The 22331-nt window shown below is 46.1% G+C and overlaps 4 protein-coding genes across 8 annotated transcripts; 3 read left to right on the top strand and 1 right to left on the bottom strand.

Annotated features, from left to right (window-relative positions):
* Positions 1-99: 99 nt before the first annotated feature.
* LOC6602830 (acyl-protein thioesterase 1) lies at positions 100-2900 on the top strand. 5 transcript variants are annotated; one of them, XM_026992139.1, is made up of 7 exons: positions 100-181; positions 422-604; positions 675-706; positions 768-1155; positions 1214-1369; positions 1465-1482; positions 2538-2900. In XM_026992139.1, the coding sequence occupies exons 2-7, from the start codon at positions 557-559 to the stop codon at positions 2592-2594; spliced, it is 699 nt and encodes a 232-aa protein (XP_026847940.1). In that variant the 5' UTR covers positions 100-181; positions 422-556; the 3' UTR covers positions 2595-2900. The 5 variants fall into 5 exon arrangements, with proteins under 5 accessions (XP_026847940.1, XP_002027864.2, XP_026847942.1 ...); XM_002027828.2 differs by lacking the exon at positions 100-181 and adding an exon at positions 226-292; XM_026992141.1 differs by lacking the exons at positions 100-181; positions 2538-2900 and adding exons at positions 226-292; positions 2298-2464 and having other exon boundaries at positions 1428-1482.
* A 985-nt stretch (positions 2901-3885) lies between these two features.
* On the top strand, positions 3886-17256 carry LOC6602829 (ATP-binding cassette sub-family G member 1). Its single transcript, XM_026992137.1, has 7 exons — positions 3886-4047; positions 7776-8385; positions 13803-13932; positions 14953-15491; positions 15556-16080; positions 16139-16395; positions 16469-17256. The coding sequence occupies exons 2-7, from the start codon at positions 8295-8297 to the stop codon at positions 16808-16810; spliced, it is 1884 nt and encodes a 627-aa protein (XP_026847938.1). The 5' UTR covers positions 3886-4047; positions 7776-8294; the 3' UTR covers positions 16811-17256.
* A 418-nt stretch (positions 17257-17674) lies between these two features.
* On the bottom strand, positions 17675-19781 carry LOC6602827 (serine/threonine-protein kinase RIO1). The gene is made up of 3 exons (XM_026992138.1): positions 19617-19781; positions 18272-19564; positions 17675-18212 (listed from the first exon to the last, which is right to left on the bottom strand). The coding sequence occupies exons 1-3, from the start codon at positions 19674-19676 to the stop codon at positions 17844-17846; spliced, it is 1722 nt and encodes a 573-aa protein (XP_026847939.1). The 5' UTR covers positions 19677-19781; the 3' UTR covers positions 17675-17843.
* A 172-nt stretch (positions 19782-19953) lies between these two features.
* On the top strand, positions 19954-20975 carry LOC6602826 (DNA-directed RNA polymerase III subunit RPC8). The gene is made up of 3 exons (XM_002027824.2): positions 19954-20078; positions 20154-20633; positions 20692-20975. The coding sequence occupies exons 1-3, from the start codon at positions 19968-19970 to the stop codon at positions 20821-20823; spliced, it is 723 nt and encodes a 240-aa protein (XP_002027860.1). The 5' UTR covers positions 19954-19967; the 3' UTR covers positions 20824-20975.
* Positions 20976-22331: the final 1356 nt, after the last annotated feature.

Raw genomic sequence — 22331 nt, 5'->3', positions numbered from 1 at the left:
GCTATAGAAAGGGGTATGGACAACCTTACACGCGTTGAAATTTCTGGGCCGTTCTGCCTGTTGTCCATACCCTCTTTTTCCTCCCTTTATGTAGCAAATGTGTAGAAATGTGTAGCAAACGTGTAGCGGTGGCTGGCTATAAAAAATAAAAAACTAAAAATAATAGATAAAGTAATACCTGGTAGGTGAAGTGTCACATTCGTATCACAGTAGTGTGTGTCTGGTTGTTTGAAAACTATTGACGTGCTAACCGGAACACTGACATAGCCGGCGGCGAGTTGTCATTGATATCGTAAAATCAATATTACTAATTTTGCTTTGCCTTCCACATGACATAACAAATTTACGTGCTTCCAGCACCCGGAAACGACAGAAAATTCTAAACACGTAGCTAAAAAGAACGGTTCGTTGCCCATTGCAGAAAAACGGCGAGCAGAACTGTAGGGTCAGCACGGCGACGAAGCAGCACAAGAGGCAACACAACGCAAAATCGCACCGTCGTACCTGGCGTGTAGAAGAGAACACCATAGTAAACACAAGAGGCTAAACACTAGACATGTCTGCACCGGTCATTGTCGAGGCCACGGCCAAGCAAACTGCCACGGCAAGTACTCTTTTACGCAAACACACATGCATACAGTGCTCATTTTAATAACAAATGCTCCGCATTGCAGTTGATTTTCATGCACGGCCTGGGGGATACTGGGTAAGTTTGCGCCCGAAGCAATAGTTGGGCGTTCGAATTAATCAACGTTGGTTCTTTTTAGGCACGGCTGGAGCAGTGCATTGGCCGCCATCAGACCTCCTTTCATGAAGGTGATCTGTCCGACAGCCCCAACACAGCCAGTATCGCTAAATGCTGGCTTCCGCATGCCCTCCTGGTTTGACCTGAAGACGCTGGACATTTCCGGGCCCGAGGATGAGCCCGGCATACAGGCAGCTCGCGACAATGTTCACGGCATGATTCAGAAGGAGATCAGCGCTGGCATTCCGGCCAATCGCATCGTCTTGGGAGGCTTTTCGCAGGGCGGAGCCCTAGCTCTCTATTCGGCGCTGACCTATGACCAGCCGCTAGCCGGCGTTGTGGCACTCTCGTGCTGGTTGCCGCTGCACAAGAAATTCCCTGGAGCCAAGCTGAACAGTGAGGATGTGCCGGTAAGTGGAGTCGACGCCGCGCAAGTAGCTGCTTAACTAGACGCCACCAACATTGCAGATTTTCCAAGCGCACGGTGACTACGACCCGGTGGTTCCCTACAAGTTTGGCCAGCTAAGCGCCAGTCTACTCAAGTCGTTCATGAAGAACGTGACCTTCAAGACCTACAGTGGACTCTCGCACTCGTCGTCCGATGACGAGATGGACGACGTGAAGGTGAGTGGGGCGCTGCACGTGTCCGCTTGAGACTTGCTTGGCAATATCAACGCTAAAGAACTTCATTACGCTCATTATGCTCTTCTCCGTTGCAGGACATAATCAGTAAATGGGTAAACTAATTTCCAATGCACTTAGACCGTACGACCCCTGAACCCGCCCGTTGCATTCCACTTGCGTAGCAGGAACAAAATCCAGAAAAAGAAATTACACGAAGCAGCTGAACATAATTTAAAACTTAGTGAACACCGACCGCAGTAAGAGAGTCCCACAGAGAACTATACAACATATTTAGAGTTCACACGGTTGTAGCGTAGCCCGGTTATGGAAATTAGCACCTAAATCAATTCGAAAGCAATCAATCAATCAATACACACTACAAGTACACGCGTAGCTATACTTAAAGAGAAACGAAATGCCAAAATACATTGTGTCGAACAAGCAATTAGCGTGGCAGAACCAGAACCTGCAGCTGCCGGCGCCTCTGGATGGGCTGCTGAGCGTTGAGGAAATGAGAGAACAATTTCTTTGATATTCTTTGGCGGCTAAATTATTTCGGTTTAATTATTTGGGACATATGCGTATTTGAATTGAAACTAATAAAGCTATATAATCCACCAAAAGGAACAAAGTTGACGTGAGCGCCGCATAATTGGTTTAAAAATTCCTTGAATTCCTGAGGATCACTGTATCTCACGTTCCCGGGCAGACTCGACTACCAGCACCTGCGTGTCTTGGCAAAGGATGGCGATGGCCCCTTCCAGGCTACTCTTGCTGTGCTGGAAGTCGGGTTTCGGGCTCGATTTCAGAAACGTTGCCGAACCAACCCACTAAAAGTATTTGTTCATTGAAGCTAACACAAAACTTGTTATTTAACCATTTTTCATTTGATTCTTCGTTTCTTGTTTTGTTTTTTTTTTTTACACAGCAACAGACAAATCATCTGTAGAGTCGCGGCCAACTGGCTACAGTTTATAATTCGTACCGCTCACTTGTTAAACTCGTACTCGTACTCGTACCTATGGCAATAAGCAATCCGATTGTTAGCCTAAGAACCTGGCTGGGCAAAAACAAATATACTCAGAGTCCTATAAATGCATACGTATTTCATTTGCTAACCCCGTAGACCGTCAGCACCACTCACCATCTTTCATCTATATATTTGCAGACACATTGGGAGGGCCAGAGCATGGCTAGAAAGGCGCAGTGCTGTCAGATATCGTAGTGGCACTCAGTGTCGGTTGAAGGTAGTTGAAGGTGCAGTTGCAGTTCCTTCCACAAATCAAAGCTCCTAGCTACTCCTCTCCCTAGTCAAGAAATCAGCTGTGCCCGCGATCCCTCCAAGCGCAGACGTCCCACACTGAAAGAGAATTGTATTTTAGTAATTATTTTGTACATACATGCATACACATACACATACACATACACATACAATGAACTTGGTACTATGAACGGCTGTCCTCACCTGGTGGCGTGACAAGAAACTTATTCGCTAAAGCGAATAGCCAATAAAGTTATTTGACGCTCTCAACTTGAAGAAAACTCAATCGAAATCGGGGTTCCAGATGATAAATTGAATGCCTTACTTCGTCTCGGATGCAACCAATGACATGGATTTCAAATCTTTCCAGTAAATCAAATAAATTTATGTCGGCGCCCTCAAAGGTAACCGGCATTATTCAAATTTAAACATCAGTATTAAAAAATGCTGAGTTTGCTCGTTTGCCAACACTGGCGGAATTGGGAGGCATCTACACGTTCAAGCACCATTAAGCTTTTATCGTCATATTCATCATCTTCTTCAAGTTGAGGAATTGAGACCAGATATAAGAAACTTATTGGGAAAGCTGCTATAATTTGGCTTTTTATTCGATCTGGTAGCAGCGGAGCGGGTAATAAACGGTACAACCTTACCTTGGAAGTACAAGTTGGCTGGTCTAAGAAAGCTCTGCGTGTTGGTAAACATCCACAGCTCTTCGTCTATTAGTACTTGCTATCTTTGTCTTGCAGTGTAGATTGTTTTTGAAGTCTGGTGTAAGGCAATATATGGTTCAATCTATTCAGAAAAGCAAGGTAAGGCTCTGTTCTCAGGAGAATGTATATTGGAAAGGTAAAACGGTACCTTGTTTCTACATCATGAATTAATTATTAATACATTATATGTTCGCAAAACTACTATAGTTGCACTAGCGGCGAGATGATCAATTTTAAATAATCACACAATTAAAGTTTAGAGATTAGAGTTTGAAGTTTGAATAAATACAATGTATACATATGCAAAATATTTTCAATATATGCCCCTATATTACGTATACGCGTATGCACTCGTACCTTTTGTGCGTTCTCTATCCGTTCAGATCCGCCTGGCTGTGAGTGCGCGACAAGCCCCCCAGTCTATGCGTTGGAGCTACTCCAGTCCCTGATCTTCCCCCAGAAGCACACCAACGAATCACTTGAATGTGTACATATGTATGTATACAAAATGCCAAACCGCTGCGAAGTGAGTCTGTCGCTGGTACTTTTAATTTGAACTGCCAGTAGTCCCCAATCCGCCGCCCAGTGAGGTCGCGTTTCCGTCTACCCATCGAAGTCGCGTCGCTTATCCTCCGGCTGCCCTGCCTCAAGCTCAAGCTAACTCGTCGCAGCGAAAGAAACAAAGGCGCAGAAATAAATTGAATGTAAGAAGTGAACCTGAGAAAAAAATCAATTTTATCAAAGCAATATACAATGCCCGACAACCAAATCAATTTGCGTATTTTTACGGGGAAAGTTTTGCAGGTTTTTTTTTGTGTTTTTGTTTTGTTTTGGAGGAAGTTAAGGTGGAGCTTGCCTGGGAATTTATCATGGCATTGCAAGGGAGTAGACATTGCAACAAGAAGTACTTGCTGCAACTTCGTCATTCTCTTATCTAAATATACATTGAAGACTAAACATATATATATTGCCATATCTCGTCATGAATTCGGGGAACATACATGTGTACTTACCGATTACCGCAAAAGGAAATTCCAAATAATTGATAGGACCCAAGAATCTGCATTCGCTCGAAAGTTAAGCAACATCATAGTAATATTATTATTATTCAAAAGTCGAGCCGAATCAGATATGTACTTAGGTCGTGTGGGAAATTAGAGCCGATCTCGGCTCGTGATTGATCGACATTTACTGTCAAAGCTTCAGATTGAACGTCGCATCAACGAGATAGTACGAGTATCATTTTATGACGTCTGGTTAATTGAAAATTACCTGCAATTAAATGCAAAGTGAATTCATTCCTCTTTGTCGACATGGCTGCATTACAATTTTAAACGGCGCCCTTTATCTTTATGGGAGTAATTATTGCACACGTGTACACGAAAGTGCTTCTCCGCGAGGATGTTCGCCCATTGATTTTTCGTCACTGACCCATGACGCTCTAAAGACACTCAAACGCACCTCTGTTGGGGGGTGGGAGGTGTTGCACATGCAGACCCAGATCTGGTCATTGTGCCCCTTGTCTCTTTGTGGATGCATTTATCGGCACATCTGCCTTACTGGACGGATGGTACCTGACGCGCCTACTGTCGGGAGGGATTGGAATGCGTACCTCGTAATTGTCGGCGCTGAAGTGCGATGCATGTGCATCTGAATACAAGTCATGTACATATGTACACGTGTAACCATATTAGTCTGAGAAACAGAATATTTTTAATTAAACCGGTTCATTCAGTCAGCTATGCCCAAACCCGATCGATTAGTTCAAATTCAAATACTTTTGACGGGAAGATGGAAGATATGTATGTGTATGTACGGATATGTAAGGATATATATATGTACATGTTTTATGTTTTTAATGATATCAAAAACGGCTGACTGAAATTCCATATAGTTGGAATACGAGAAATGCAAATCGTTTTCTTTAGAATTATTAAATATCTGCTGCCAATCAGTAACCCTCCGAATTTGAATGTTTATCATAATATGTATTTCAAAACAAAACCTTGAAAAGTATTGACATTTTATGCAAATTATCCATCTTAATTAGAATTCAACATTTTACCAGTCCATTCCTCTTTGTGATCCGACTCCAGACTATTTTCTGTACCGCCGACTAAGGCTATTTGATGACTCCATGAAATGGGGGATTTTGAAACCACTCAGAATGCTACGATGATTTATTATCTGCCAAAAATCTGCCATAATTCACCAGTGCATATTGTTTTTGTGTATTCTCTTCCTCGTGAGACACTCGTAGTATTGTGGAGTCGAGAATTAGATACTTTTTCTGTATGCTAAACAAGTTGTCGGGGGTCAAGACACTCGCCAAATCGATGATTGGCTGACTTGACCTGACGTCACAGACTGGCCGACACAGAATTGAGAATCGCAGGCCCAGACCATACCAAAAATTAGCATTAGCCGCTGAGCATGATTAGGAAGGGGAGTGTATACATATATAAACATTCAATTATCCATTCTATCAAGAAGCCAAATCAATCGTCACACCGTGTATTTCCTCGTTGAGAGTCGCTCTGTGGTTGCACATTGCTTTTGCTGCTTAGTCTCCGTGGCGGGGAGGGAAGGAGGCCTGGGGAGGCCCCAGGTCCCAATGTAATTCGGTGTTGAGAGGCTTCGTCTCCAGAAACCAGAACGGGTTTGGGTTCTTGACTCAGACCAGACGGTGCTTTTGTTTTCAAGCCAGCCGGCGCCAGGTGACTTTGCAGAATCAGACGCCGCCAAATACATTTGGTCGGCAAATAAAATGGAAAACATCTCCGACTTAAGACCACGTCTACCTGCGTTACGATTTTAGTAGGTTCAGGGCATGAGGCGACGAAGCTACCGATATTTATTTACATCTGATTGTACATTTATTGTTGTCCAGAACCCACACGACTTGGAAGGAGAGCCTTTGATTCATTAATTTTACTTTGTAGCGATCTTATCTCCAAAGTCGGAAGCGTGAAAAAATGCTAATAGAATGAAATCGTAAATACACTTCAGTTAGTTGTGTGCTTATGTTATAATCACCTTCGGGCGGAACGACTGGAAACTGTGACGGGAAAACGTGATCGATCTCTGCGATAAGTACACAGCATCTCGAACCAAACCCAGTAGCGGAACAGTCGTGATCTGTCCCTCAGCTTGATAAATGGATTTATCTGTAACTCAACAATACATACAATGCAAATATGTGTTCGTCTCGTGCGTTTCTATTTGGAGGAATCGACTGTGCGGCAGTCTTTTATCCACTCCACGGCGATGCGATATTGGTCCTTAGGGAATTCCAATGAGAGCTTTCAGTGTAAAAAACCCGTTTCGATCGGTTCGAGTCGGACTGTTTCATTTTGCTAATGAAGGGACGGCTTACGACCCGAACCAAAGAAAGGGGAAATGTTATGCCCGCTGCAGCATCTGCTGATTGGCATTTACAATCCTTTCGCGGATTATTCCTGATGGTATCTCAGTAAAAATGGAATAAATATTGTCGATTTCCAGCAGGTTTGCTGTGGCATTCATTAACATTTAATCGTACACTGTAGAGTTTCAATTGGTTTAATTATTCACAATGCCAGCATCGAGTAGCGATGGGGTAAATTGTTTGATGTAGGAATAAATGAATTGCTTTACAAAAACGTCTCTTAATATATAATTGGCATTTGCGTAATCTATGAATAAATTTCATACAATGTAAACAGGTCTTAATGAAGCTTTCGTGAAGTTCGTGGTCTACCAATAATCTTTCTTTCTAAGCAGCTAAGTAACAATACTTATTTACGGCTGTACGAGTGGTAAAAGTGTGCCCGGCAGCTGATCGGCCATAGACTTTCCCCCCAACCGACACTTACGGCTCGGGCAATGAGTAAGCGTAGGCATACATAGGTGATATTCCGAATGCCGTTCTTGGTCGCTCCCGCTCCGTAGTTGTCTCCGGCTGATAAGGCGGCAAGAAATGTTCGACCAGCCTGCACACACACATGGCCAGATGTGAACTTGGGGCTAAAGAAATCAGGGTCATCAGCGGGTACGAATCAGTTCTGATAAGTCCCACGGATCCTTGCTGCTATTAATGGAATTCCGAAAAGATTTGTTCCATAGTATATACCAGAGGCCGGCACATGTTCTGTTTGCGTTTGTGTTCGAAGACAGCATGCACATAAGATAGGGCCTTGCCGATCCCTGTTACATATACATATGTATAAAGGATAAAGGGGATTCCCCCCAATGAGCAGAGACGACTTGGAACTATTTTTGTATCGAATGCGAATCTCTGGTTGTTTTCCGGAAAACATCTACCTGGCATACGTAACAGCTGATCCTATAAGTCTAAAGCTAACCCAAATCGCTTTGTGGAATACCATTACTGTTATGGGTGCTACGCTTCTTATTTTTATCAAAATCTATAATGATTAATTTTTATTTTCAGCGCGTAATCGACGCACACGCCGACGACAACAAAAAGAGCGATAAAAAAAGAAACAAGGTAGAGAGAGATCAAAACAAAACGAGCAATAAATCTGGAAGAATGCGTGCCAGAAACGCATAAAGGGAAGCAAAGACAAAGACAGAGACCACAAACAGAGAACGAGAGAGACATAGAGAGAGAGGGAGAGAAAGAGGAGTAACACTTGAACAACAATAAACCATAACAGCACTCATAAGAAATACAGCCGATCCGATCCGATCCGATCAGATCCATTCCCATACCCATTCCCATTCCAAGTCCCACTTTGGTGCGGTAGGTAATGACACATTCGGAAGGCTCGGCACGTTCCTAGACGCCTTCGAGCGAGTGGAGCATAAATCAGAGCCATCAGATCCATCAGATCCGAGAAGCCAGACCCACACCGTACCACCAACGGCGTATATCTATGAATAAATGTATATGCGTGTCCCAAGGAGGAATTAAATAACAATAAACGAATCAATTCGAAATTCAAAAGCCATGGATCAGGCGCGCACCCTCCTCGCCAGGCAGTCCAAAGATGTGGAATTCCAAGATGTCTTCTACACGGTCAAGGAGCGGACCAATTTCTGTGAGTATTCCAATTCACTATTCCTAGTACATCTCTATAGAGTCTAGCACTTTACCTCCCCATTCGCTTAAGTACTATAAAGTTGTGAGATTAAGTTCCATATTTAAAGGGCCGTTTTCTCTATCAGACCACATTGGAGATTAAACAGGCCTTGACATTGAAAGATACGTCCCTTGTAAACTGGAAGAATGTGTTCAATGTGGCAGTAATTGTTCAAGATTGCGAGACACTGAATAAATGCTGAAACGGCCAGAAAGACTTACCAAATCTGTCCCTGCTGAGTGGCATGGCCCTGCTCCACAGAGACCTGTTCATAAATGTGCAATTTATAGCAATGCATAATGGTAGAATGGAGTCCTTCACTCCATGTCGCAAGCATTGCGACTCCATCCGAGTCCAATGTTAACTGTCTATCCATAAAGTAACACCACTCCAAAGAGCTACAGAGTTGGCACGAAATGTGTGTGTTGTGTGGATGTAGAAACCTTTTCTATTTGCTCACGTCAGCGTGGACTTTGGTGGTTTGTTTTTTATTCGGTGTTTGGTTTTATTTGCTCTGTGCAATGTTTTCATCTTCGACGTGTAACAGCTGCGCTGCCTTTGCCCCTGCCTGCAGGGGCTGTCGCAAGTAGTTTCTGGCCAAGCGCTAACTGGCCCATAATTATACGGACAAACGGCCACTGAGTCTGAGCGAGCGATTTTCGGCCTTTTGGTCTCTTTCGGTCTCCATCTAATGTCCGTTGCACAACGGACCACATTTTTTTTATTGCTATTAATTAAAAAAATGTAACTAGACGCTGTCCGCTGTCCGCTGTCCGCTGAAACAGTTTACGTTCTGGGGCCGGGCCCCTGCAACTGGTTTCCTCATTCCACAAGTTCAAACTGCGGTACGGACAGAGTCCGGCATGGTACCTCTTTCCCCGCCTGCCATTGACACAGATCGAACGCAAATTGCAATTGAAAATGAAATGGAATTAAATTGAATTGAATTATGCGATCCACTTGGCAGAGCCTCAAGTTCTTTACACAATTCGCTTTAGATAGAAAACGAAACCCAAACTAAATGAAAGTGCAAGTGCAAGTGCAAGTGCAGTGGGCTGGAAGTTGACCACTTCTCAAGGCTGAACTTTTTGAGCACATATAGGAGGAGATTAATCCAGGCCCAGACGGCACTTAAGGCTTCACGATTGTGAATCTTTCTTTGTCGATCTATTGCTTATACTATCACTGAGTTTGTCGTTGCGATTACTTAGGTGCCCGTTGCGCACTGACCGGATGACCTATGATCTGGTAAATGTCTTGGTTCATTCGTCAAACGGTGATTGTCAAATTTCCATAAAAATCTCTTCAAAGATCATAAAATAGGAATGCAATTAATTGAAATAAGAAGACTATATTTCGTTCGAAAACGGGTGGCAACAGAGTTTAGAGAGGACATCACGTCCAACTCTTCAAGTCGAAGTCTAAATTTGGATCATAGCGGTTCGACTTATGGAAGTACAACTGTATATTTATTAGTTGTGACGCTCTGGCTGTACTTATTTTTGCTTAAAAAGTCGCTAGAACGTATCTAAGGCGTCTGCAAGATGAGGATAGACATCCAGCCTGTCTCCGTGGGCAATTCCTCTTGACAAATGACACAACAAAAGCAAAGCGCCAAGCACAAGCCCCCTGGAAGTGCACATTTGCAATGATTGCAATTGATTTGCTGGGATAAATCCGAATCCGAATCGGCAATATGTCTATGTAATCAATTCGGAATGCCTCAAGCCGAAAGGGGAAATGCTTGTGCAACAACTGCCCAAAGACTGATTTAGTGCTGGCTGGCCGATGGCGGCTTCCTTGTCGCGTTGCGGAGTCAAACTCAAGTACAACTAATGATTAATTATTACTCATACGCCATGTGTGCAATGTGCAACTCAAACGAAGTGCGACGTCGATGTCGATGCTGCCGAAGTTGTCGTCATGAGGAATACATGGAATACAATAACAAACTATCGGATACAATTGCGTACTCGTACTTGTAAATACGTAGCATATCAGCGCCTAAAAGTGTTTCTGAAAAGTATTTATCTTCACGCCTACTTGCTGAAGCACTGTACTTGTGTGGGCATACGGTGCACGCTCGATATGGTGTACCACACGCTTTCTGATTAGGGGCAAGCAGCTTCCATGTAGCCGAGTGTTCATTCCCACGACCGTTCACTGTACGTGATTAATTTATAAGTGCAGATACACTGCCGCTCCACTTCCTCAATGGGCCCCGCATTAATGGAGACACTATCGCAGTTGCCCGACCAACTATGGCGACAACACCGTCATCCACATCATCATATCATCACATCGCCATCGTCAACGGCAACAATTGCAACGACAACGGCAGCAGCAGCAGCAGCAGCAGCAGCAGCAACTACCACAACAACAGCAACAACAACAGCTGCAACAACATTATGTTGACGCTCGGTGAAAAGCGAAAATTGCCCAACATTGATTGAATAATTTTCCCCTCCAAAAACCAGCGTCGCCGGTCGTTGCTTTTGGTTAGCTTTGGACATGTTTTGTTCCGCGACCGGGAGGCGAGCAGCCTGCGCTTTTCCTCGATTCGGACGACCTGTGCGCACAGCCTGCCCCACGCCGCCCGCGTTGCCCCAGGGGTAATGTTGGGTTCCGGGTTTGCCGCTGCGAGTCAATGTCCGGTCACATCCGGGCCACGGGGTTGAGAGATTTACTGAGGGAGTGCATGCCAGTGCCCTCGCAGCGACTCCATTCCATGCTGCCATCTCGCATACACGTACACCAGCTGGAGCATTCAATTAGCAGGTGATGGTCGTTTATCTGGCGATCTATATTTATCCATTACATGATTTTAGCTAAGTCCGATCAAACACATACGTACGTACGAGTACAGGGGAACTATGGAGGTTTGAACCAATTACTGAACTTGAACCTTGCATGGAGTGACTTTGAATCGATAAATACTATATTAAGCGGTTACATGTGCATAGATACATCAGTTTGTGTTCCGTCTGTGCACATGTGCAGTGCGGTCAAGGCTCAGGTATCTAGATGTAGCACCGCCCCCCATTTAGGGCGAGTTCCCATGAATCACCTGCCGAGTATACTAATTAGTGTGCGACTAAGTGCGATGGATGCTAGGGATCCTATGGATGGTTATTGTTAAATAGCGCTTGTCACAGTCACTGGCAAACAGCAGGCCACTGACGGGTGGGCGAGGCAGCCGACTCGATCGAGCCCCACTAGATTCCCTTTATATTGAGCAAAGGGTTGTCTCAGCTGAGTTGACGAGCTAACCTTGAAGCCTGCCATAGTGTGAGCGGGTGACTCAGAGTGGAATAGGGACCCACATCACATCGCAGATCGCAACGCAGATTTCAGGGAATCAAGCGAGACCGACAGATCCCGCCGTTACGAGTGTTATTGGATATGTGTGTGCTGCATTCCAAGTCCCACAACATCTGACAGACAGACGCGATTGTCATTCTAATGAAATTGTGTTAATTATCGCATCAATTAGCGGATCTGGAATTGGCGAATGCCGCCAGTGTCCAAGATTTGTTCTGGCAATTAAAGAATTGTTTTCGTTCAAGGCGCTTTTTCGCTTTCAACGCAAACTGCAGTGCAAATCAGAAAGCAAAATCCAAGGCTGAAAGGTGTCGGTGTCCCGACTTCAACCCGAGTGGAGTGCTCTCCCAGCCGCTTAGTCAGATCCGCAATCTTTTGCACGCCTCATTATGTAACTCACGTAGAGTCGCTGGAAGGGGAAGCGGAAGGGCGGATCGAGGGTGGTCGACATCCAAGCCGTAAGAAGCCCACGCGTGGAGGACTGTTCTGCTGAAAATAACTTTTGCCGGCTGCGCGTGCCCAGAACTCGGACATCGCAATGCGGCAAACAGAAGTGATCTGGGGACTAATTGATATGTAGGCTCTGCCTCTGAAAAACACGAGCTGATAATAGGCTTAGCGGCAGCGGACGGTGTCTTGTCACTGACCTTCTTAAATCCGTACTCGAACGGTAAAATCGGTTGCGCCTCGAATGTTAATTGGGCGGCGTGAAAAAGCTCCACGAGTGCCAAGAACTGGGTTAGTAGAGCCGCTTGCTGCTGGCTGCTTCTCTAATTGCCAAAAACAGCACCAGGGTTCCAGGATTTCCGCAGTCTCCAATAGGAACTCTTCAATAGATCATCTAAAGAAATACGTCGAAATACTATTCTCTACTATTAATAATCTCTGTGAGACATTGACATTGAAAATGGAAATGCGGGAGCAGCCGTACAATGCCCTCACCGATAACCTCACCCTCTCACCGACTAAACAATAATCTGCCACTACTTCCTGGGAGGAATATTCTGGGCAAAGTACACAACACGCCCATTTCCATCTGAAACACCAATAAACAATATGAATAATTTGTTCCATTCGTCAATCGAACCGAATCGTTCCTATGGCAGCTTTACAGTTGTTTGGAAAAACTTGCTTTAAATATGCATACTAATTCCATTGATTTGATGCATTCTCGCCGAGCTGTATTTACGACCGCCAGCTATAGTATATATATATCTCCTTTGCACCATTATCATCGATAGGACCGAATCTGGCATTGACTTATATTACGCCATATCTACGTTGGGACTGACTGACTGACCGAGAGTACAATGCAGGTCAGGTCCGAGCCGCGATTGCAAATGAACACAGAAGCGATGATATGGCATCTGCAAGATCCAGCACGGATCTATTATAGGCACATGTGGATGTGCCCCAGCAACTGTCACCATCCCATCGACGGGGCAGCTTTGCTAATTAGAATAAATTAAGGCTCGCGTTGAGTGGCGGACTGGCTTAAATGACTGAACAGAATTCGGCGATCATGGCGGAGGCTGGTTTCGGTTTGACCAGTCATGGCATCGGAACAGATCTCCAGTCTAGCCCGAATCTTTGAAGCCCATCACGACGAAATCTTTTCGCTGTCAAGGCATGACAAATGATTATTATAATAAGTCATACAGTCATGCCAATTGTCAATTGCTCGACCTATGTCTGAAGTTCTGTCTGATTTCCAAGCGTATCTAAATACATATGTATGTATCCGCCAATAAGTGAAAGCGATATGATCTGTCCAGTTGACGATATTGGCCCATAAAAATAAAGAAACTTGATTTGAAGCCACTATGCTGCTTCATTGGCAAACTCAGAGTGGAACAACCAGATGGAGGAACAATCGTGGGTACGTCACGGTGGGTTATAGCTCCAGACGACTCAAGAACTGACTCACAAACACTTTCACTTCCTCCCCCTTTTTTTTTGTTTATTTACTTGTTTTTTATTCGTTTTATTTATACTATGCGAATTCTAATCATATGTGTGTATAATCTTGAATGTCTTGATCTATGTATTTCCAGTGCGCGTAACTCGGGAGCGACAAATTTTGAACGGCGTCAGCGGAAGTTTCCGAAACGGCCAGCTGTCGGCCATCATGGGACCCTCGGGAGCTGGAAAAAGCAGTTTGCTGAATGCGATTTCGGGTTTCAGGTGAGAACAATAATGCCAACGAGACCTGACTTTTGACGGATGACAGCACGAGTGTAACACAGTTTGGGTATCATTTGAACACAACCGGTTCTGGGCTGCACAGACAGAGATTAAGTTGTGTTTTGTTTCTGATTTGATAAGGCCGGTCTTGCGAACCGTAAACCAAAACCCGAAATTTTAACATCGCAAAAAAATCATCTATAGCAATCTTCCCTCACAAACCTTTCGAATCAATTCTGTGCACGTGATGGATCGCATCGTGGAACTTTTCCAAAACAAAACACGCTCCATTTGCGCAGTCATGGACAGAGGCCCAATTCTAGGTAAACAAAGGCCCTGGTGCACAAATAAAAACAAATTCAAAGCTGGGGCCCCAACTAAAGTCATGTCTAGTCAATACAGAAGTACGAGTATAGGTATATAAATACTTTAAAGTTTTTCTAGCATTTGTCATCGGAGTCATTTCACAACCACACTCTGTTCTTGCTCTTACCTTTTGGTTCATAATCTTTCGTCGGTACGTTTGCCTTGCTGCATTTGCTGATCCTTTCCTCCACACTTGAGAAGCCGACGATTCCGTGGTTTCGTCGGAGGGAGAAACGGTATCGGCAAGACTTTTCTAGCACTCAAAAAAAAAACACAAAAGAAAACACTATTCGACTATTCTCCCCGCCTTATTGGCACTATTGGAGGCAGTGTTTGCTCCGCTGACTTTTGCACATTTTGATATTCTTCACTTCTTCACTTTCCGCACTTTTCCTTTGTCGATCTGCGTTTTCGTTGCCATTTTGCCTCTTGCTGCGCTCCCGCCCTTGATCCAGCACATGTTTAGCGCTAAAAAACACCACACTTCATTACACACGTGCGCAGCATTTTAACCATTTGATGGAAAAGCACGCTTGGACCGGGTGAAAAAGTTGAAGTGCGAGGGAGCGGAAGAGATGCTCGCTCTTTCCATGCTCTCCTTTTTCTGCTCTTTTCTGCACACAATCAATCTCTGTCTCTCGCTCTCTCTTCCAGGCGCGACGGCGTTACGGGGTGCATCAAGATGAAACGGGATAATGCCTGCTACATCACTCAGGACGACCACCACCAGACCCTGCTGACCGTCGAGGAATTGATGAACCTCTCGTGCGACCTCAAGCTAAAGCAGCGCCACAGGAAGGCCGAGGTGCTGACAGAGATCCTCGAGAATCTCAACCTGAATCACCGCCGCAACGTGACGGCGGAGAAACTGAGCGGCGGGGAGCGTAAGCGGCTCTCCATTGCCCTAGAGCTGGTGGACAACCCGAACATATTCTTCCTGGACGAGCCCACCAGCGGGCTGGACGAGGTGACGGCGGCCCAGTGCATCCGACTGCTGCGTGGCATGGCCCGCGAGGGACGCACCATTGTCTGCACCATCCACCAGCCCTCCGCCACGATCTACAACTGCTTCGACAGCATATACGTGCTGGCCAAGGGACACTGCGTCTATCAGGGCAGTCCCCGGGCCACCATTCCATTTCTGCGGCTAGCCCAGCTGGACTGCCCGCGCAACTACAGTCCCTCTGACTACAGTAAGTTATTCATTCTTCTCCAGCAAGAACTCCTCCCTAACTCGGCTTTTCGCTCTCCCACAAGTCATCGAACTGGTCGACGCAGAGGACGGGCACCTGGTGCCGGCGCTCAGCGAGCTCACCGAGAACGGCAAGCTCATCTACGTGGCCAGCCAGGCGGACATCGTTAATCCACACCTGGAGTCGCAGCAGGCTGTCACCACGCTGTTTGTGGAGCAGCCGAAGCGTCCACTCCTGCCCACAATCTTCGCCGGCAGCGCCGTCTCCACCGATGGCACTTTGATGAACGGCGCTAGTGCATTGCTGGAGCAGATGAAGGCCTTCTCGCGACGCATGCACAACGGGCGTCGTGATATCTCCGGGGTGCGGCAGTTCGTGGTGCTGATACGGATCATGATGCTGCGCATAATGCGCGCCCGCCTGGCCCTGACCATCCAGCTGTTCCACCACCTGCTCTGCGGCCTCTTCTTCGGGATGATATTCTTTCAGCTGGGCAATCAGGGGGCGCGCATGTTCGATCATCTCAAGTTCTGCATTGGCGCCGTCCTCATGATTGTCTACACCCAGGTGATGGTGCCCATCCTTAGCTGTGAGTCGCCTCATAGGGCCCTTGTCGAGCGTACCCACTGACCTTCCTCCATTCGTAGATCCCGCCGAGGTTAAGGTGGTCAAGAAGGAGACGTTCAATCGATGGTACACGCTGACGCCCTACTATATGGCGCTGACCATCTCGCGCCTGCCGCTCCAGGTGCTGCTGAACATCACCTTTATGATGGTCACCTACTGGATGTCCGGGCTGCCGGATCAGATCTGGCGATTTGGCATCTTCGTCGCAGTCGGCCTCATGATCTCCCTGGTGGCCGAGGGCATGGGCCTGGCCATTGGGGCCACCTTCAGCATAACAGTAAGTGCTGCTAAGCGAATGAATACAGTGGGAACGATCGAATAACATACACCTTCTCCATCCCTCTCTGCAGAACGGCAGCGTCGTGGGTCCCATGATGATTGCCCCACTGATGGGACTGGCCGTGTACGGCTTCGACTTTGCTCCCCAAATCACAGGCGCCATGAATCTGCTGATGAAGTTCAGCTATGTGCGCGTCGGAGTGGTTGCCATGATCCTGGCCGTGTTCGGGTTCCAGCGCGAGGATCTGGACTGCGACGATATCTATTGCCACTTCAGCGATCCGCGCGTGCTGCTCAAGTTTCTCGACGTAGAGAAGGTCTCTCTAATGCACCAGTTCGGCATACTGGCAATGCTGATGCTCTTCTTCCGCATCCTCATGTACATCAGCCTGCGCAAGCGCTGCTACGCCTGAACACAGCCACGATCCTCGAGCCACGGGGTCCAGGGCACTGATGAATCTTATTCCCTTTGTAGTTGTAGCCAATGTCAACGCTGTGATTGTTCGATTTATGAATGCTTCCATGTATATTGTATATATTATGTACGGCCGGGCATGTACTCACTGTCCACTGCTCATCCATTGCAAATTGTGGTGCGAGTATTTTAACCCTTGACAAGACAAATTTTAGATCTAAGTTTATGTAGCTCTAAGCAGTTAGGATTACAGCCTCACCTTGCTCCTTGGGGCTGGACATCAATCAGCAAAGGGGCCAGCTCCAAGGCGTCTGCACAGTTTTATACATATTGTTTGTGGTTGAAGTGATTTGAATTCGAATTTTACAATAAAAACGAGTGGGAACGCTCTTATACCCAGAAAAGCATCGAGAGAAAAGAGCAACCACGACTGCTATGTTCTAATTTTTCCACCTGTTTTATTCGACTGCTTTTTATTCTGCTACATCTGTCTTTCTCTTTCACTTCTCACAGCAACACCAACTGTGTTGCTATCTTGCTTCTCGACATGCGCCGCACATTGCATGAGGAATAGTGTGAACGAGAAAGAGACAGAGAATGAATAGGCGCGTGAAAGTGGTAGCATAGCCACTGCAAGTCGATTTGTTTATACTCAGTACAATAATAAATATCTTCGGAAGGGTGGATGCCACAGATAGTCGTCCTGTGTGAGGGCGGAATACAAAATTGTGGTTGTTCTAGCCCTCATAGTCTCTGAGATTTACGCGCTGATCCTTCTGGGTGCTACAGACATCCACATGCAACACACAACTAATTATCCCTAAACTCTTCGAGTACCGGTTACACAAATAATGGATCCGACTAGAATCTAAAGTTAAATTTTATAAATGAGGCCTCTTATTGATATCAATGATTTATACAAAAAATGTAAGACTACAGATCCACATTGACTCCATGCACTCCGGAGATCTACCGATATCGGTAGCTACATCGACAGTTTCTTGCGCTTAATTCGAATCGTGGTGGCCTTACTATTTCTTCATGGTGCCTATTTTCTCCTTGCGCTTCTTAACATGCTTTTTCACCTTGACCTTTCGCTGTTCCGCTTTGGCATCCTTCACAGCTTTCTTGCGGGCCTTTTTACTCTCCAGCGATTCGTCCCGCGGACGGGACGAGTTCTTGAACTTGGAGCCATCGTCGTTGTCCTGGGAATCATCTTCATCTTCGCTTTCACTTATTTGGTCGTCGCTTCCCACGTCCTCTTGCTCGGCTGTGGGCTGCAATACGTCTGGTTGCTTCTGCACGTCCAAATCGGATGTCAAACCGGTGATTTTCCCATAGATTAGATTCTGCTGCACACCTTGCTTTGCCTTGGCAACATCACGCTCGAAATGACGCACCTGGGGAGGAGATTTGTGTTTATAAAACAGTTGTCGACTAGAAGCTGTCGTTTGCCTACCTCGTCCAAGCGCTTGGGAATGTATGTGTTCTGCCAGACGGCCTCATCGATTCTCTCCTGTGCCGTTATGGCATCGAAGTCGCGGTCTTTAATGCGCTCCGAGATGCTCTCCAAGCACTGCTCCATGTTCTCCTCGGTTATCGTTTGGTCGGTAATGAAGTCGAAGAGCTCCTTGACAGTCATGGTGGCTACCGACTTCTTGCGGAAGAATTCCGATATGTTGGTGCAGTCCTTGCGCAGAAAGTCGAATGCATGCGGATGATCGTGCTCGACTGCCTGGCTGACATCGATAATCACCAGTTGGCCGTCCTGCATCAGAATATTGAACTCTGAGAGATCGGCGTGGACAAGGCGGCACTGGTTGTAGATCCGCCACATGATCACCACACAGTCCCGGTACAGCTCTCGCGCCTTCGACGTGCTCAGTTCGTAGTCTTTTAGCTTGGGCGCCGGCCAGCCGTCCCGGCCGCAAAAGCGCATAACCAGCACATGGGATCGGAGCAGAATCGGCTCCGGCACGGGCACTCCAGAATTTCGCATTCGTAGATAGTTGCGCATCTCCTTCTCGGCCCACGTGCGAACCATCTTGCGCGGATTGTGCTTACAGTAGCCGTGTCGGAACCGGAACTCGCCGGACACGTACTTGTCGCGGTCCTTAAACACCAGAATGGAGGTCTTATAAATTTTGATCGCATACTCATCGGCGCCGTCTTTGGACACAGCATGGTAGACGTTTGCCTCCTTTCCCGTCGATATGCAGCCGTTAATCTCTTGGATCAGGCCGCGATTGAGTAGCTTGAAGAGTATCATGCGCGTGCGCGGATCCATCACCTGCTCTGCGGTGGCTCGATCGTGCTTATCTCTCACGCGCACTCGATCCGTGTCCTGTCGGCGATCAAAGTTGACTAACCGGTTGGCCGCCTGGGCACTCATGTTCGGAGTCGGATCATATTTCTCCACATTGATGCGTGCAGAGTATCGCCGTAGCAGCTTTTCGTTGGGCTGGTAACTGCTCACACGTGGAGCAGCGCCTCCACCGTTTCCTGCTCCACCTCCAGCAGCAGCTGAACCAGCTGTTGTCATCTGCGGCTGTGTGTTGTGCTTGCTAAAGCCGCTGTAGGCCTCCTCGTACGCATCGTATTCATCGCCCAGTGCGTAGTCGTCGTCTTCTTCATCATAATCGTAATCCAGATCCTCACCAGCTTCTACTTTTCCTTCTTGTTGGCATTGCTCATCGCTGGGTTTCGGTTCGTGTTTCACGGTGAGAGATTTGAAGTCTTGCATCCACTCCGACTAAAAAGATACGTTTTTGCAATTTGATGTGATACCTGTGGGCTAGGCTTACATTTTTCAGTTCCTCCAAATCCTCCTCCGCGTCGCTGTACTTGTGTAGGTCGTCGCTCATCGTGGGAGAGTATCGGCCAGTTGCAGTCCACCGCACAGACCAGTATATTTATAGCGCACAAACTTTTACCACAAATGTGAAATTTCAATTAAAATTTCGCCAAGTGGTTAAACTCTGCACGTGTGTCGCTGCCGTTCACAGCGGCGCGTTAACGTTGTTTTGGTATTTTATGGCAGCGCAGCTGTTGCGCCGGACAACAATCTAGTATTTTTAGATACTGGAGCTACAAGCGTGATTCTTCATAAATATTAAAATTTAAATTGAAATATCAATTAATATATATATGGCACAATGTTTGTGCTGGCCGAGCTAAAGGATACCGTGCGCATTGCGCCGGACCAGTTCAGTGTAAAGTTGGTGGATGCTATACGCGACGAAATCGACCGAAAACTGGCCAATAAAGTATGTTCAAATTGTTTTGTTTTCTTTGGCTCAAGTATAATTTCCGATTTGCATTTGCTTCGTTTATGTTCCTAGGTGCTACTTAACGTTGGCCTCTGCATAGCGCTCAAGGATATCGTATCGCTGCAAGACTCCATTATTCTACCGGGCGACGGTGCCTCCCACACCGCAGTGGTCTTTCGCTACATCGTTTTCCGGCCCAAGGTCGGCACCGTAATGACCGGCAAAATACGTAGCTGCAGCCGTGAAGGAGTCCACGTGACGCTGGGCTTCTTTGATGACATACTTATACCACAAGCCGCCTTGCAGCATCCCTCGCGTTTTGATGAGGCCGAGCAGGCCTGGGTCTGGGAGTATCCCTTGGAGGACGGCGCAAAGCATGATCTCTTTATGGACGTTGGTGAGCCTATCAAATTCCGAGTATCGCGTGAAATCTTCGAGGAGACATCGCCAGTTGGGCCGCCAAAAACGGAGTCACAGAGCACGCAGGGCCCCAGTACATCCACAGCTGCCGCTACCGCTGCGCAGGAAATCAAGACTCCATACAAGATTATTGTAAGTCAGACCCATTCCTATAGTCTGCACATTTAATCATTCTTGGCCCGTTTTTAAGGGGGCTATCAACGAGTCCGGCCTGGGCGTACTCTCCTGGTGGGATCAGCAAGGCAAAGAGGACGACCAAGAAAACGAGGATAATACGGAATACGACAATGACGAGGATGGCGAGGGTGCGTGTGAGGAATGATATCTCCCGCGATTCTTACACGTTCTGACTATTAAGCATGCATCATGCAACCTGAAATAAAGACGAGTCCAGCTGTTATGGATCTTCTTCTATTGAGAAAATCACCGACGCAGGAAAATAAAGCAAAAATGCTGGGACATTGTAAATACATACGTAGTGTAGACTGCCTATTATTTTTACCAGTTTTACCACTGCGATTTCATAGCACACGCTGGTGATTTGAAAGATCAAAATCAAGACTAATTATTGCTTTATTAAAATAACATTCTTCATGAGTAACTCGTACGCTTAATATAGGCCAAACAAGGCCATAAGCTCTGCAAGGTTCACGCTGTCCGACTGCTTAAAATCCATTAGGACAAGTGTTTAAGAGCCTGCAAGCCTTTAAACTGTGTATGCAAAAGAGTTAAATGCATTTAGGGACTATGTATACTCACCTCAAGGGTCATTTTGATAGCATCAGATTTTAGAGCATATGCCATTTCACGAATGGCTGTAAATAAAGTGTCGTAGACTTCGGGTATATTTCCATTTAAATTCACCAGCAAACTCAACGCTTTATGTGTTTCATTCAGTGCATTCTCTAGTGTTCTGGCCCAGTGACCAAATCTTCGACCCATTGGGAAATTATAGCTGAGATGAAATTGGAAAAGAGGGTCTTCACCCTTTATGGCGGTGGTCTTCATAAAGGTCTTTGTAAATCCACACCAAACAAGTATGCTATCAAGCCGGGAATAACATAGCCGCTTCGTACACCTGGATGACGTACATCTGTCCTCAGAGTGTAAACCGATATGTCTCCGACTTGAATTATCTTAGTCGGAGTAATCTTGAATGGCATTTTACGGTAAAGCACTAGACGTTGATTAGGGCAATTGATACCCTTGGGGCGATCGGCAATATTTTAGATTTCCTAAAGTTTTTAGGTATCCAATGTATCCAATATGCCCATAGTCTACTCGATTCTCGTTCCACTAAGCTGGCGGCTGCGGCACCGATAAAAAGAGATAAAGCCCCAATTTAAATTCAGTTTTGCATTTATTTATGTTATCATGTACTTGTAGATGTTTTTTGCTTTTGGTTTTAGATTGCCAGTTGCAATCCGCATTTGTTCAGTGTTCATGAAACGATTTCACATTTTAATAATTAAAAAAAAAAAAAAAATCAAAGCATTTACATTTACAGTAGAGAATAGGTGTGTGTGTGAGTGGGCTCTGCGGCTTCTCTTGATAAGAACAACAGACAGCTCTAAAATGTAGTCTAGATGATACTAGCACATGCTGCTCGCGAAGGAAAGGGATTGTTCCACAGGGATTCGACTTCATTCGTAGCGTGCACTTTCCGTTTCCGGTTCTCTGCTTAAAATACATGTTTAGCTGTCGGGTCATACGTTAATTACAGGACTACAATCAAATTGGGGAGGGGGGTTTCCCTGGTCGGGCTTCGGTTCGGTTCGGGGGAGTGTATAGTTTTGGACTTTGATTCCATTTCCATCTAAAGCTGTCCAG

The sequence above is a fragment of the Drosophila persimilis genome, unplaced genomic scaffold (genome assembly GCF_003286085.1).
Source record: "Drosophila persimilis strain 14011-0111.01,24,50 unplaced genomic scaffold, DperRS2 tig00000700-arrow-arrow-pilon, whole genome shotgun sequence".
NCBI classification, from domain to species: Eukaryota; Metazoa; Arthropoda; class Insecta; order Diptera; family Drosophilidae; genus Drosophila; species Drosophila persimilis.
The sequence above is the reverse complement of the archived record's forward strand: the minus strand, read 5'-3'. Positions and strand labels throughout refer to the sequence as shown.

Excerpts from the sequence above, each read along its gene's own strand:
- LOC6602830 (XM_026992139.1), top strand. The coding sequence starts at position 557 with ATGTCTGCACCGGTCATTGTCGAGGCCACGGCCAAGCAAACTGCCACG. Across the intron at positions 605-674 it reads CGGCCAAGCAAACTGCCACG|TTGATTTTCATGCACGGCCT; the intron begins GCAAGTACTCTT and ends TCCGCATTGCAG. Across the intron at positions 1,156-1,213 it reads TGAACAGTGAGGATGTGCCG|ATTTTCCAAGCGCACGGTGA; the intron begins GTAAGTGGAGTC and ends CCAACATTGCAG.
- LOC6602829 (XM_026992137.1), top strand. The coding sequence starts at position 8,295 with ATGGATCAGGCGCGCACCCTCCTCGCCAGGCAGTCCAAAGATGTGGAA. Across the intron at positions 8,386-13,802 it reads CAAGGAGCGGACCAATTTCT|TGCGCGTAACTCGGGAGCGA; the intron begins GTGAGTATTCCA and ends ATGTATTTCCAG. Across the intron at positions 13,933-14,952 it reads AATGCGATTTCGGGTTTCAG|GCGCGACGGCGTTACGGGGT; the intron begins GTGAGAACAATA and ends TCTCTCTTCCAG.
- LOC6602827 (XM_026992138.1), bottom strand. The coding sequence starts at position 19,676 with ATGAGCGACGACCTACACAAGTACAGCGACGCGGAGGAGGATTTGGAG. Across the intron at positions 19,565-19,616 it reads ATTTGGAGGAACTGAAAAAT|TCGGAGTGGATGCAAGACTT; the intron begins GTAAGCCTAGCC and ends GTATCTTTTTAG. Across the intron at positions 18,213-18,271 it reads TTCCCAAGCGCTTGGACGAG|GTGCGTCATTTCGAGCGTGA; the intron begins GTAGGCAAACGA and ends TCTCCTCCCCAG.
- LOC6602826 (XM_002027824.2), top strand. The coding sequence starts at position 19,968 with ATGTTTGTGCTGGCCGAGCTAAAGGATACCGTGCGCATTGCGCCGGAC. Across the intron at positions 20,079-20,153 it reads ACCGAAAACTGGCCAATAAA|GTGCTACTTAACGTTGGCCT; the intron begins GTATGTTCAAAT and ends TTATGTTCCTAG. Across the intron at positions 20,634-20,691 it reads AGACTCCATACAAGATTATT|GGGGCTATCAACGAGTCCGG; the intron begins GTAAGTCAGACC and ends CCCGTTTTTAAG.